The following is a 13,698-nucleotide window of genomic DNA, read 5'->3' as shown; positions in this document are numbered from 1 at the left end:
TGGATCAGCTGCAGAATTCCATCCACACAGCAAGCTGTACCTTGAATATATCCGGTTTAATTCAGCAGCGTCCCACCCATGAGTCTAACTGAAACACACACCAGTCAAGCGGGGCTGAAGCAGAAGCACCAACTGCTGCAGAGGCAGCATGAAATCCCAAACTAAGTCATAACCTGAGTATTAAAGATGGGACAGTTATTCACATAAAGAGCAGACAGCTACAGGGGAATGGGAAGACTGTAGAACTGTTGTTGGACAACAGCTGCAAAGATTAATTTCAACAGCTGCCAAACACACCCCTCAGTGAATTGTAACTTATCTCCAGAGAGTTATTTTCCAGCTCTAAAAAAAATGTGTATTGAAAACTAAGAGTCTGATTTCTCTCCTCCCCTCTCCCAAAGGAAACTTCACGCTTCCACTGACTTCAACAGATAGGAATCATCATTTAAGAGCAAAAAAGATGACCAAAGCACATCAGTAGACTGCTTATGCGCACAAAATATGCGGTCTGGGAGGGACTAGTTACCAAATTCAATCTGAAGTAAATCTAGTGATGTTGATGCGCTTGTGTTCCTCTGACAATCACTAAATTTACTTCATTGCAGAGCTACAGAAACGCAGCAATTCACACTCAAAAACAAACTACTGAGAACAACAAAACCTGAAGCATTCTCATTATTTTCAGGGTTTGATTTCTGAAGGACCCACGTCATTTAACTACCAAAGATTTTGTTTCAAACTTTTTCATTTAAGCCCTTCACTAATCCAAGCCTTGTAAAGAGGATGCTGAATGCATATTATTTTAAACAAGATTGTCAGGGAAAAAAGCATTAAATAAGACATATAGTAAATATAAAGACTCCTCAAATCCCCAGTAATCCCACTCTCCTTGTATAATTTGTGTAAGAAGCAGATGTAAAATGACTTCCGAAAGCCATTTTAATTCATTATTAAGTAAATCATTGCACTTGTAATCAGCCTGAGAATTGCAAAAACTGTTCAAAGTCTCCAAAACCTTTTCCACAAACTTCTTACACTTGTTCTCCAGTGCAGCCCTATGTTTTGCTTGCTTGCACTGAACTGCCAATAAGCAATTCTAAGGGAACACCAACAACTTAGTACAAGCAAGACAAACAAACTCAAAGTATCACACTGGTGAAGTATAAATTCTAAATTTTCTGTCAAACAATGTTTATTACAATAATGAATAAATTCTGAAACAATAACTATGTCAGACTCTCTTGTTCTGTTCCCTTAACACTAGAATACTACCATTTTCTCCACATTATTTTCAAGTAATTGCACAAAGTAGCTACGCACTACTTTTTTGTAACACTTCTAATTTCTGGCTTTCAGACAAATTCAGTCAAATGGAAATGAATCTCTTCATTACATATTTACCAACAACAGATTTAGAATTCAAAATACTTCAGACAATAAAGAGCTTCTCCTGTTGTCAGTGATACAAGCACTGCCTCACAGTTCTGCCAAAGCGCAGGATTTTGGGCTCAGCAGGGTGTGCAGTGATGGGCCTGGGCCAGCAGTCACACTGCTGACATCAGGCTTGTGTCTGTTCATCAGGAAGATGAAGGCTAGGAGCTCCAGAAGAGCTAGTAGGATCCCTCCAGAATAAAAACAGAGGTCGAACTGAAACTGTCAAAAAGAAGAAAATTTGAAAATCCAGTGGCCTGAAGCTCTATCACTGTAACAACTGAGTGTTAACTGAGCTGGTAGACTCCCGCAGAAGAGGGCAGGAAGCAGGAGGGAGCAGGGAAGATCTCTCTCCCAGCTGCGCAAAAAGGTCCTGGAGGATCTAATCTACCTACAGTTGAGGGCAAGGACAAAACCAGATGTCTCTACTCCCTGTGTAAGTCCACATCTGACCAGAACAACCTGCAGAAATATCCTGGAACTTCAGGATCACCAGTCAAATTTTAAAGACAATTTGGTGTTTTGGAAAGAATTTTTAAGCCCAGCAAAGAGCTGAAGAAAGCAGGAAGCATGGGAAGTCTGACTTAGGTTTAACAGTACAGTAAGCACAATAAGAACTCAAGGCATTCTTTTGTCTCACTAGAAGTATTCGACAGAGTGCAGCACGGTATCTACAGGGAGCAGCAGAACATGAACATCAGGGAAACATGTATCTAATTATTTTTCCCTCCATTATCTTTTCCTTTAAAAAAACAAAACAAAGAAAAAAAAACTAGCACAAAAGGCGTATTTCATTATAACACTACATTACCTTCCTGCTTTGGAAATCCTCAATTTGATAAATTGAAGCAGAAATTTCAATTATTCAGAGCTACAACTGCCTAGAAAACAAGTTATTCCCCTTTCAGGTATCAGACTTTATACATTTACAATGACTACCTGAACACCAAGAAGCAAAAAATTATCTTACCTTTTGTAAATTTTGTTGTTCTACAAAAACAAGTAAAAGCTTTATGATATTCTAGGACAGTACTCACCTTTAGAAGTTTCCCAGTGTACAAAAGAATCAATTAAGGACAATCCTTGTTTGTAATAAAATGTGGTTAATTCTAGCCAGTCTGCTTCCAGTGTACTAATAACTGGCCCCTTTCTTGTGACTTTCATAGACAAAACACCTTCATGATAGGTCCAGCAGGTAGAATCATCAAAAACATTGAAGACTGTATATAGCTTGTCTAAGAAAAGAAAAAGGAAGAAGAATGAGCCTCTGGAAGACAGTGCTCCAAAATAAAAATATTATTAATCTCTTATTTCAACATTGTTTTCTAACTGTAAGAACAGTTTTAAGAATTGTTTCCTGATGTGACTGTAACTCAGCTTGAGCCCTAAATACACCCAGGACAAGGTGTGAGGGGGGTACACTCTTGGATATGAGAAATTTGAACATATTACAGTTAGGTTGTCACTGGACCTTTTCAGTTGGTGGGTTTTACATAGAGAAAAAACACTAGAGCTAAGAAAATCCCAGTGGAAACAAGCTTCATATTTGCTACTCATGGAACTTCGGACTACAAATACTTGAAATTACTATAACTGAAGATTAAAGACAATTTTATACATTTTTTTAATATTAGGAATGCCTTGTACACAGATGATTTTTACCCATTGTTTTCTGAAAATTACTTAAGTACCAGTATAATTAGTTGCCTACTGGGGTTTCCCCCACAATAGTTGATGAGTATGTGAGTTAAACATACAAAACCTGCATATCCTCAAGTGCTTTTTATAACTAGGCATTCCTAAGAGTGCTGTTATAAAAACAGCATCATAAACAGGCATTCATCAAAAACTAAAATTCACAAATCCATAGCATTTTAGAAAATCACTGGTGACAAGGTCTGCAGTCCTAGCTGTATAAACCTATTCCACAAATACACTTATGCGTACATCACTGCTGTGGAGAAGCAACACAAAGCAGTTGCCAAAAAAATGCTTTCAGATTACCTAATGCTTCAACATCTGAGCAGGCTAAATCAACACAAAACGACCTCTAGAAAGCAGAAGTATTCACATTGCCAAAACAAAGGAACCCGGTTTAGACGACCCCACTTAAGATGGTCTCCAGGCTCTGGAAGCAGAGGGAGACTTCCAAAGCAGGATTTGGACTGTTAGTCTGAATCAACCTCTGGGAGAACTCTTTCTCTGTTTTGGGAGGTGTTACCACACCCACTCTAAGTGACATCAGGTGCCTGAGGTAAGGTAGAGTAAATTCAGGACAAAATTTTGAACTCTGTCAGTAAGACACAACTCTCATTTCTATACATTTTTATTTTACCACCTCCACCAGTGGTTATATTAGTATAGATGTGTTTATCCTGACAAACTTTAATATCCTTTCCTGTTTACTAAAGTGAGATCACTTTTATATTCGTTCTTCAGAAAAAAATTACCAAGTTTCTATTGGTACAATAGAATACAACTATTCAACTGCTCATGCACATCAGCAATCTGCCTCTACAAGCAGTGTATCTATAAACAGTCAAAATTCATGTTATGATCCCCAAATCTAGAGCTCAGACACAGTTTTGCATCTTTTGAGCAGACCTAAATAGAAATGGCATACTGAAGTGACAGTACATACCTACATGCATGTAAGACTTCCTTCGGAAATCCAGATCAGTATTTTTTTAAATGATGGTTACATACAACATTTACCAAGAAAGGTGGTTAAGTTTTCAGAAGTTCATCTTATGAACTCCAGTAACTTTACTGAGTATTTGATTAGTATAGAGAAGCTTGGCATATTCTTGCAAAAGCTTTTTGAAGAATTTCCTGAGAATGTAGGGCGTGCATTGGTTGCTAATCTACCTGGTCACACCAGTACGCATGAACAAAGGTCTCTTAACAGAGCCAAGAGTGTTCTGCTTTTTACTTACAGGATTTCTATTCTGCTAGATATAGCAAACCCACCATTTCCAGCTGTAAGGAAAGAGTTAAGCTTTGACAGATCGTGCTATAAAGGTTCAGTTGTACACGAACTGCTTTAATTCAAGTGTTAAAAGTAAGAGGGACATTGATTATCTCAGTGCTCAGAGTCATTATCCTGACAGTCTAGAAACTGGAAAGAGTGCTTAACTCTTAACAGGAAAGTGAAAAGGTTGCTTTTGAAAGCAATTAAAACATGTCTAGCCCATCAGGAAAGAATGCATTACGTCAAAATGCAACTTGACATGAAAGTTTCATGCTGCTTGCTTTCTACACAACACTATCTTGCATCAGTTCTCATGCTTTCGACTACTTCTTCCTTTTCACCTTTTCTTCCTAGAAGCCAAGAGGTCTTAGTGCTTCAGTATCAGAAGTTAGTGTTTCAGGCAGTCTCTCACACAGACTACCCTAAGTTTTCTACCACAGCACCAACATTTTTCAATACTTTTCCTTCCTATACAATTTCCTAATGCTTACTTTTCTCTAGTGTAAATTCATTTTGTAACAATTATCCTCTTTGATTTCACGGTCAATGCATTAGTTTAAGTGATCTCTTTCACGATGCTTCTTGAAAGCATGTTAACCAGAAAGAATCCATTATGAACGGATTTGTTTGCTGTACATTATGTGAGTTGGCTAGAAGCACGTAAAATTACAGCTTTAGCTGGAAGGGGCTCTCTTTGTTGTTAGTTTTGAAACAGGCAGAACTGGAATCCTAACATCTTCTTGGAAATCCATTACACGTTTATGATTTAATATTAAGTGAAAACTTCATGCATTTAGGAAAAATTGCATCCTTCTAAAAGGAAAGATTTTTACTGCCATGTATTTGTTACACACATATCAAGCAAAAAAGTTACCTGTTCATACCACATTTAAAATCAGAATTACACTGTTGGTGATTTTGGGGGGTGTTCAGGTTTTTTCCTTTTTCTTTAAATTACAAACTAGAATTTTGACAGTACATTTATAATATTCTACAAGAAAACTGAAATACCATTTTAATATATTATCATAGCTCACACATACACAGAAGCAGAAGGTAAACATTTATTCTGCCTCTTCAACTGGCAACTTTTTAAAAATACATATGCATTTAAGGAAGATGCATCTTCCACAACCGGTACTTGATACAATAGTACATGCTGTTCTGTTATTTTTTCCCATACTTTTTTAAAACAACAGCTCAGTAAAATACATTATTTCTGCAATAAACAAGCAGCATTTATTACCATCTCCTTTTCGTGGTTTAACAGGGCTGACTTCTTTTCCAAACTGGAAATCTGCATCTTGTAACAGACTGCTTTCTCCTTGCATTTCCTCCTCTATCCCACTTTCAGATGAGTGACCACTCAATGTCCCTTCATTCCAGTTCTTATAGTTTTCATCAGAATTTTTTCTTCTGTATTCCCTATTTCTTCTGCCCAGCATTGATTCCAACTCTGCACTTCCGTCTATGCTTGTTCCATTGCAGGCTTTAGGTTGAGGAAGATGTTGCGTTACAAATCCCACAAACTTCTTTCCTCTTTTAGCAGCTTCATTAACCTGTATTTACAACAGAAATTTATCTGCAAAGTGATTTTAGAATTGCACATAACTTTTTTTTTTTAAACTTCTACATACATGTTCTGTGTAACTATACTGCTGATTTTCAAGGACATAAAGACACATGGCTGTGATACAGAAGGGTGGCTTGTCTTTGTATGCTGCCCGTGTTTAAAAGTAAATGGAAGTCTTCCAGCACGTCTTTGGATTCAGGCCGAGAAAGGTGGTCAACACCGGTACTGACTTCGTGTACACCAAGTCCTTCATTTAGAATAAATTCAAAGTATTTTCCTTACTGTGTCATACTGATAAGCAGTATACTGGTGCAATAAATAGTACTGTTTCTCTAAACATGTGATACTAGTCATACTAAAATTACTGGCAACTAATACTATAGAAATATCTATTTGTCATGTGCTGTGACTAATTATCCTCTGGTTCCCTTAGAGTCTACTCAGCTTCACTATTACTGAGCATAGTGAAGAAGCAGAGAAAAGAGGAACCTGGAAGCAAATTAAAATCCTCTTAACTCTGCTTTCAGCCAGTGCTGAAACTCTTTTTCTCTGCACTAAAGTCTCAAAATACAACTTTAGAATGTGTGCCACCTGTGGGATGTGCCTGTTCTTGGAGGCAGGTTGGGTTTTTTTCTCCTAGGATAAGGAGTGCTGCTATTTAGGAAGGTGATCTCACTGCCATTTTGTGCTACAAGCTCCCCTGTGCAATAAAGCCTTTCCAGGAAAATACAGAAAGCAGAAACCCCAGCCCTGAAAGAAGAAATTGTCTGGGAAGTACTGGATTAAGTGAGAGCAGAGAGAGAAGGATCTCTGCCCAGTGAACTCACAAACTTATTAATCAGAGTGAGTGACAATCAAATAGCTGATGGTACTACAATCCCTTTTTACACAATAGGCGGAAGTGTTACTATCTACCACCATTATGTATGTACAGCAATGATATGATACACTAAACACTGAGCACAGAGATGCTGCTTCTAAGACAACCAAAATAATCTGAAATGCGAGAAGCAACATGAAGAAAAACAGGTAATGTGACAATCTTTTTCCTGAAATGCCACAAAGTCTTACTGTTTCAGATCCTTAAAATAAAATATTTTTTTACTGGATTACTTGCTTAAGTCTTTTTAAAAAATTGGGAGCATTTTGAAGCAAAATTATTTTCACATATACTTCTGCACCAGATTTGCTTGCAAGCCTGGATCACTGCTAATTTCAAGTGTATTTTTCCATTAAATGTTTGTCTGGTATGCTATACAACCAACCTGGCAATACGCATATAGTATAAACGCGTAATGGAATTCCATTTTAAATTTGAAACACCTGAAAATGTCAGAACAACCCACTTAGAAATTTTAAACAACTCTGTGATGATTTCAAAGATCATTAAAGACCTCCAATATACTTTTTCCTCTACTTCTTTGCCTGGCAGCTAATATAAAAGATATCACTCCAAGTCTTGTAATAACAAGAGTTTCCTGTTTCGGCAAGTCTTCAATTTTGCAGAGGAAGTTAAACACAAAAAGAACTAGAACTAGAGCTTGCATTCCGGTGGAAGTTTAGTTTTCTTTAACTAAACAGTATATTCAAAAGCTGAGCCAAGTAAATATTTAATACAGTTACTGTGTATTTCGTATCTCTATTAAAGAATGAAAAAAAATATTTCTTAGAAATTGAGTATATTCATGTTCATTAGGAATACCTTACTTAACCCAGAACAAGATAAGAGTTCAGATTTATATTTTAAAAAATATTAATTCCAGAAAAAGCTCTCATACAAGCATTCTGTAAAGACTAACTGTGAGTTTGGGCATGATTCTGCTTTCAGTGGTGTAAGCAGCCAGTCTCCCAAAGCTCTACAGGGCTCAGTACTAAGTCTCAAATTAGAAAAAGCAACTACTGAAGAAAAGTAACTCCTTTTGCATCAAGAAAAGACTTTGTAGCTTTTGTAAAATAAACAGGCTTTAAATGCAAAACTAAAAAAAAAAAAAAAAAAATCAACCTCTAAATATAAAAAAACCTTACATGTATGGCAGAAAAAAAAATCTGAACTTTCAAAAAACCCTCTATTACCTTTTCTAACAGTTCTTTCACTACCTCGTTTGTCAGTGTTTCATACATTAAAGGACATTCCTCAATCACCAGCCTGGGGTGCCTTTGTCCTCTGGGTGCTGCATGCTTCTGGCTAGAAAACAGAAAGAAAGCAGTCTTTGTCAGAAGTTTGCTGTTAACTTGGGCAAATGCTTGCGTATAGAATTCTTTTATTTGGAATAGTTATGAATGAAATCCTGACAACGCTTCTTCGTATTTTTATTGAGAACCCATCTGGGTTTGGTTCTGTTTCTCACACAAAGTGGCAGGTACTGTGTACTACAATGTCAGGGTAAGAATATTAATATTTAACAGGAATTTAATCTGAAGGCTGTGAATAGACATCTTTTGGAAACTGAGCTTTATTGACAAAGAGCCTTCTGTTCTAACAAATAAACCCAAAAAAATCTCTGATGATGCAAAAAATAGAAATTTAAGCTAAAACGTAGCAAGTACAAAACAGATTCAGTTTTGTAGAAGACTCGCTATGAATAGAAATGTTACTTCTACATTGTTAATATGCTGCTGTCTAGTTTTTGTAACCAAAGCAGAGTTGCAGCTATTGTATGAAATACAGTGTAGACAAATACTAGAAATACAATGCAGTAACAACCACTTTGGGTTAGGCAATATTTAAATCACTCAGATTTCAGAATCTGACAACCTTTAAATTCCATTTAAAGTTAAAGAATAGCATTCATCATGTTTTATCTAAAGCCAGTTCGGATATTACTCAGCCAACAATATTTGGTGTACATCAATACTATAATGGGATTTTAATTGATGTTTCCATCACACAAGCTTTTGCTTTAGAATGAAACATCACCGAGACACACTCAAATACAAAAGGTTACTTTCCAGAAAGTAGTTGGAGAACGTGTATTTGCCTATAGGAAAACCAACATGGGTACATATGGCAGCTGCATAGGAAACTGGGAACCTACACCCAACAGTTTCACATGTAGGCTGCAGGGTCTCATCCTTCACCTATTCAAGGGCCTAAAGGTTCAAACCACAACTTCATAAAGATCCCACATCTACAGGTACAAGGTGAGTTGCGGGCAGTGTCAGCTCTGAGAAGCCTTGGCTCCAGAGAGCAAGTATTCTGCTTTTCTTACTGAAGCATTTGCTCACATGGACAACATTCACCTTGTTTGCAGATGAATTTATAAAGGTAAGTTGTATGAGCAGCAAATACCATGGACAATGCTTGTTTAAGAAAAGCATTTGAGAAGCTCCCTCAAATGAACCATGATTTACAGAAGCATTACTGGAGTGGCAGGGGGCACCTTCCAACTCACACCCTTCCTGTCTTCCAAAAGAAAATGAAAGAACCTTTGTGCATCACACTAGGACTCAGGAGAGAATGGGAAGCATGACAGCTCTTAATGCAGTAAGAAATCCGCTTTTCTACTTATTCAAAATAAGAATAAATGTTACCATCTTTGCATTCAAAGGAACTAATTGTAAATTTCTTCATACGTTTTCTTCATGATCACATGGTGATTACAAGGCAGTGAAAGGAGGAGTAACAAACAAGACTATGGAGCTGGAACATAAACACAAAGTCTTGACTCTCCCTCAGTGTCAAAACCAAGCTTTTGCATGACATCAATCACAGAATGATTATTTCCTTCTTAAGACAGGGAAAAAAACCCCCCGAAACCCAAAAAAGCAACAATTACCTCTGACAGACTAATTCACACTTTATAGGTCATTTTTCCCCAAATAATGCTCTTATGGGAAAAGTGAAAACACAAAAGTTTTGAAAGTGAAGAACAGACAGACATGTGAGAATTTAAAGCAGCTTATTATTCTCCCAGTCTTTTGTTTAATCTTGTATTTGCTGCAGGGCCCAAGACAGATGATATTTCGTTATAAAAATGTATTAAAAATAAAAGGGTAAACTAATAATTTATCTTCCCACAAATTATGATAAGCAACTTCAGCCTTTTTTTTGGACTTGTAGTAAGGCAAATAAACATTAGCCTATTGTGTGCTTAGCATTACTTAAAAAAACATTACTAGCTTGCTCACCTTTCTAGACAAGGAACAGTTATTTGATTCTCTGAGGTGCTCACTTCAAGTTGATAATAAATTATGCATGTTAAGCAATCCACTTACAAATGGCTTAAGTAATGGATCAATGTATTCAAATTATTTCACTGTTACCTTAATTTTAATCTTGAAAGTACCACTCGATAAATGTGACTTGCAGGGAAATTTCTTCTATGTCCAATTGGCAGTATAATAGGATGAACAGCTCCTACAACATATCCTTTGCTGTAATATTCTTCCACCTTAGATGCTATATCCAACACAGAACTGATCTTGATAACTTCTGGATTTGAGGAAGCTAAAAGCATTGAAAGCAGAAAAGAAGCACATTATACTGTGTATGTCCATATATTTTTGGGTGAGTTCCTTTTATATAAACCACACAAATTCTATCCCAAGGTATTTACTAAAAAGTTGCAGTTCTGTTTACACAAGAAAAAGGAGATTCACAGCTGAGTCAACAGTATTCAACCAGCTGAAATATATATTTTTACAAGTTAATACAATCTACTTTTAACCTATTTGGCAACACTTCCTGTTGGGTCTAACTTTGCCAAGCTAATTTAAGAGCTGCATCAACATCTAACCACACAATAGGTCTGAACTCAAAGAAACTATTTTGTCTAGCCAAAGCCTTAAACATACTGAAGCAGTATCCTTCAACCCTAGTTGTGAGGTAAATTCCTGTATAAGGAATTTAAGCCTAGAACAATTGGTTTGTTTTTCCTAAAAATTTTTTTTTGATCCCTTAGATGTGATCTGTGGATTGTAGGCTGAAATTTTAACATAGTTCTAATTCCTTTTTCCAGTAAAGCTAAGTACATATCACGTAAGCAAGCTATGTGGTGTCACTAATTTCTAAGGATGATCCCTCTGAGTGTGTGCAAGGATTTCCAAGAGGCAACAGCTAGGTACCAATAAGCTATTGGGGAAACTACATATGTAAAGGGAAAACTTTTTGAAGAACCATTTTTGAATGGTCTGATCCACAACTTTCACACAGAGAAAAGGAATATTCCACATCTGATCCACTGGTAACAGATGACACATTCTGCCAGTTAGACTGGTGGTCAGTATCTCCCGTTCCTCTCAAATCCACGTGGAATTGTAGATGCTTTCAGAAAGCAGGAAATCAATACTCACATACAGACAGTAACTGAACAGTAATTATGCCAGCATATTTTTGCCATTATCAAAATTTTAATCCTTTGCAGATACGAACTCTTATGACAAGACAGCTTGGCTTAGAATTTGATGGCATCCCCATCCATGACCCTTGCTGCAAGTGACATTTTTTTGTGTCCTGATGGGTCCCTCTCTTTGCAAGACTTTCAGTGAATTAAGACCAGTGTTCAACTGCACTAAAGGATGCTTCAATTGGAATCAAATTAACTTGCAAAACTTTTTTGAGATACGAACATTGTAACACGCTGCTTTAAACATTACCTTTCAAACCGTACAATAAAATGAGAACAATTAAATATGCTAATTGTCTTTTGATTCTATAATTTTTAAAAAAGTGATATAAAAGAAAAAAGAACAGATAAATGCAGTGACAAATCTCACTCACCACTTTGTAAATGTATTCCTCAAGAGGATGCAAGAATATTAAATTAACTCTTATCTACCTGCCCTATATTGTAGGGGGGCAACAGTAAGGAATTTAAGGACTTTAGCAAAGACGCAGCAAGTCAAAGTCTACCTACCCTACTGTATCAAAACAGATATATGAACCTTTAGAATGAAAGATTTAGGCAAACTAATAAACTGAATTAGAATTCTGCTGGTTCTTGAGTAATGTGTTCTGGAAAACATCAATCTCTACACTACTTTCCCCACTATAAAATGGCAATAATACTGATGTATATATGTATACACACACATTATGGAGGTTGTCGTTTTTTTTAAAAAAAAAACGAAAACAACAATCAAAAACCACCAATATTTTACAACATTCTAATGCTTTTAAACACCAACTTTTTGTAAAAGGAAAAAGGAATGGAGGCCTACTTTGCTTGCCACTGGAAGAGCTTTAATATAGAACCACCATAGATGGATGGTATTTTGCCCTTAGTAATGCCTTCATCCCTTGATTTATATCCAGGAGACATTAAATATGTATTGAAGAAACTGCTCTACAGCCCACAAGACAAAAAAGCAGCAATGTATGCAATGTGATCATCACTTCACTGATTTTGCAAGTGTCTTAACCGTTTTTCATTAAAAAAATTTACTTCCGGATGCGCTGTCAACATGTAGACAAAATACTACAAATAACAGAGCTACAGCTAACTTGCTAGCTCTACAGTAAACTTCAGATGCATGGTATTGGAGATGTCGACAAAACAGTTATTTCATAAATATTCATACTGTTGTGCAGAGTTACAAGAACTTCACAGCATGTCATCTTAGTGGGATGCATCAATATTCCTTCTTTTTCCTAATAGGAGGGTCGTAGAAAATGCTTGAGTAGGATATTTAAAATATCCCTACTTTATGGTTAAACTGATTTCAAAAAACAGCTGTTTTTGTAACTGAAATATGCCTCATGATCGAGACTGCAGGATTTACAATCCTTGACAGGAATTTAAAACTACACTTCAGAGTGCACTGCTCCCTTTCCTTCATACTATTAAATCCCACCAAAATAAGAGAGACTGGCTGTAATTTTCTCGTTTCGGATGCTCTTGATACAGAAGAACCTCCGCAGAACTCAAAGCTGATTTTTACAGTAGGGATATGAGTATCTTGGGGACCAGGAGGGGAAAACCCAAGGTACAATACACTGCTGGTAACTAGTTAAGATGCGCAGCGATTCCAGCTAGCAAATTTAGACTACAGTGTAGTTGACCTCATGTGCATCACAGCTTGGGAGAAGATCAGGGACTCCTGAAAGTCTCCCCACCAGGCTCATTTCAACTTCACACAGCATAAATCCAATGAAGCAGAGAATAAGGCATATTAAATTGAAATAATGCATTTATGCTTGCTATACTTTTATCTTAATGCAGGACATAATATCTTTTGTAAGATGCTGCAGTAAACTAAGGGCAGATTTTCTGTTTTACTTGGTGCAAGATCCAGTGGTATCAAGTCACCCAGGCAAACAGAAATCTCAGATGTTAGGGAAGATCTTGCTCTGGAAGTCAGCAGACACAGTGCCATGAAGACGTAACACAACTTGACAGCAGAGCGAAAACTAACTCTCGTCTAAAGTGATAAAAGGCTCTCACTTTGGTTTCATTTAGTCAAAGGATATTCAAGTAGCCACAAGTATGTGAGCAAGTTGATTGGCATAGAGGAAGAAGGAAAAAAAAAAAAGAAAAAAAAAGAAAAAAGCCCAACATATTCCCCACCACACTTTAGCCAATCCCCATGTTTCATAAGCAAACAGAATTCAGAAAATACTCCAAGACAGTATATATACCATTTTTTCCTGTATTCATTATCTTAGGTCTAAAAAGAAGAGACCCCAAACAAAAAAATATTTCAACATCAAATACGCAGACAGCTAGAACCATTCAACAGAAAGATACCTGTGTTCACAAATCCACTCGGTTAGTTGGAAACCTGA

At 36.6% G+C, this 13,698-nt stretch overlaps 1 protein-coding gene across 2 annotated transcripts in view; it reads right to left on the bottom strand.

Annotated features, from left to right (window-relative positions):
• Nucleotides 1-13,698, bottom strand: part of RFTN2 (raftlin family member 2) — a 32,698-nt gene that overhangs the window by 17,302 nt on the left and 1,698 nt on the right. Inside the window, exons 2-5 of one of the 2 annotated variants that reach the window (XM_086465900.1) lie at nt 10,239-10,422; nt 8,049-8,160; nt 5,640-5,961; nt 2,469-2,666 (exon numbers count right to left, since the gene is read on the bottom strand). In XM_086465900.1, coding sequence (XP_086322026.1) covers nt 2,469-2,666; nt 5,640-5,961; nt 8,049-8,160; nt 10,239-10,422 — 816 coding nt within the window. The remainder of the gene's footprint in view (nt 1-2,468; nt 2,667-5,639; nt 5,962-8,048; nt 8,161-10,238; nt 10,423-13,698) is intronic. The other variant, XM_086465901.1, reaches the window with a different exon arrangement.

The sequence above is a fragment of the Leptosomus discolor genome, chromosome 5, assembly GCF_034619465.1.
Source record: "Leptosomus discolor isolate bLepDis1 chromosome 5, bLepDis1.hap2, whole genome shotgun sequence".
Taxonomy (NCBI): Eukaryota; Metazoa; Chordata; class Aves; order Leptosomiformes; family Leptosomidae; genus Leptosomus; species Leptosomus discolor.
The sequence above is the reverse complement of the archived record's forward strand: the minus strand, read 5'-3'. Positions and strand labels throughout refer to the sequence as shown.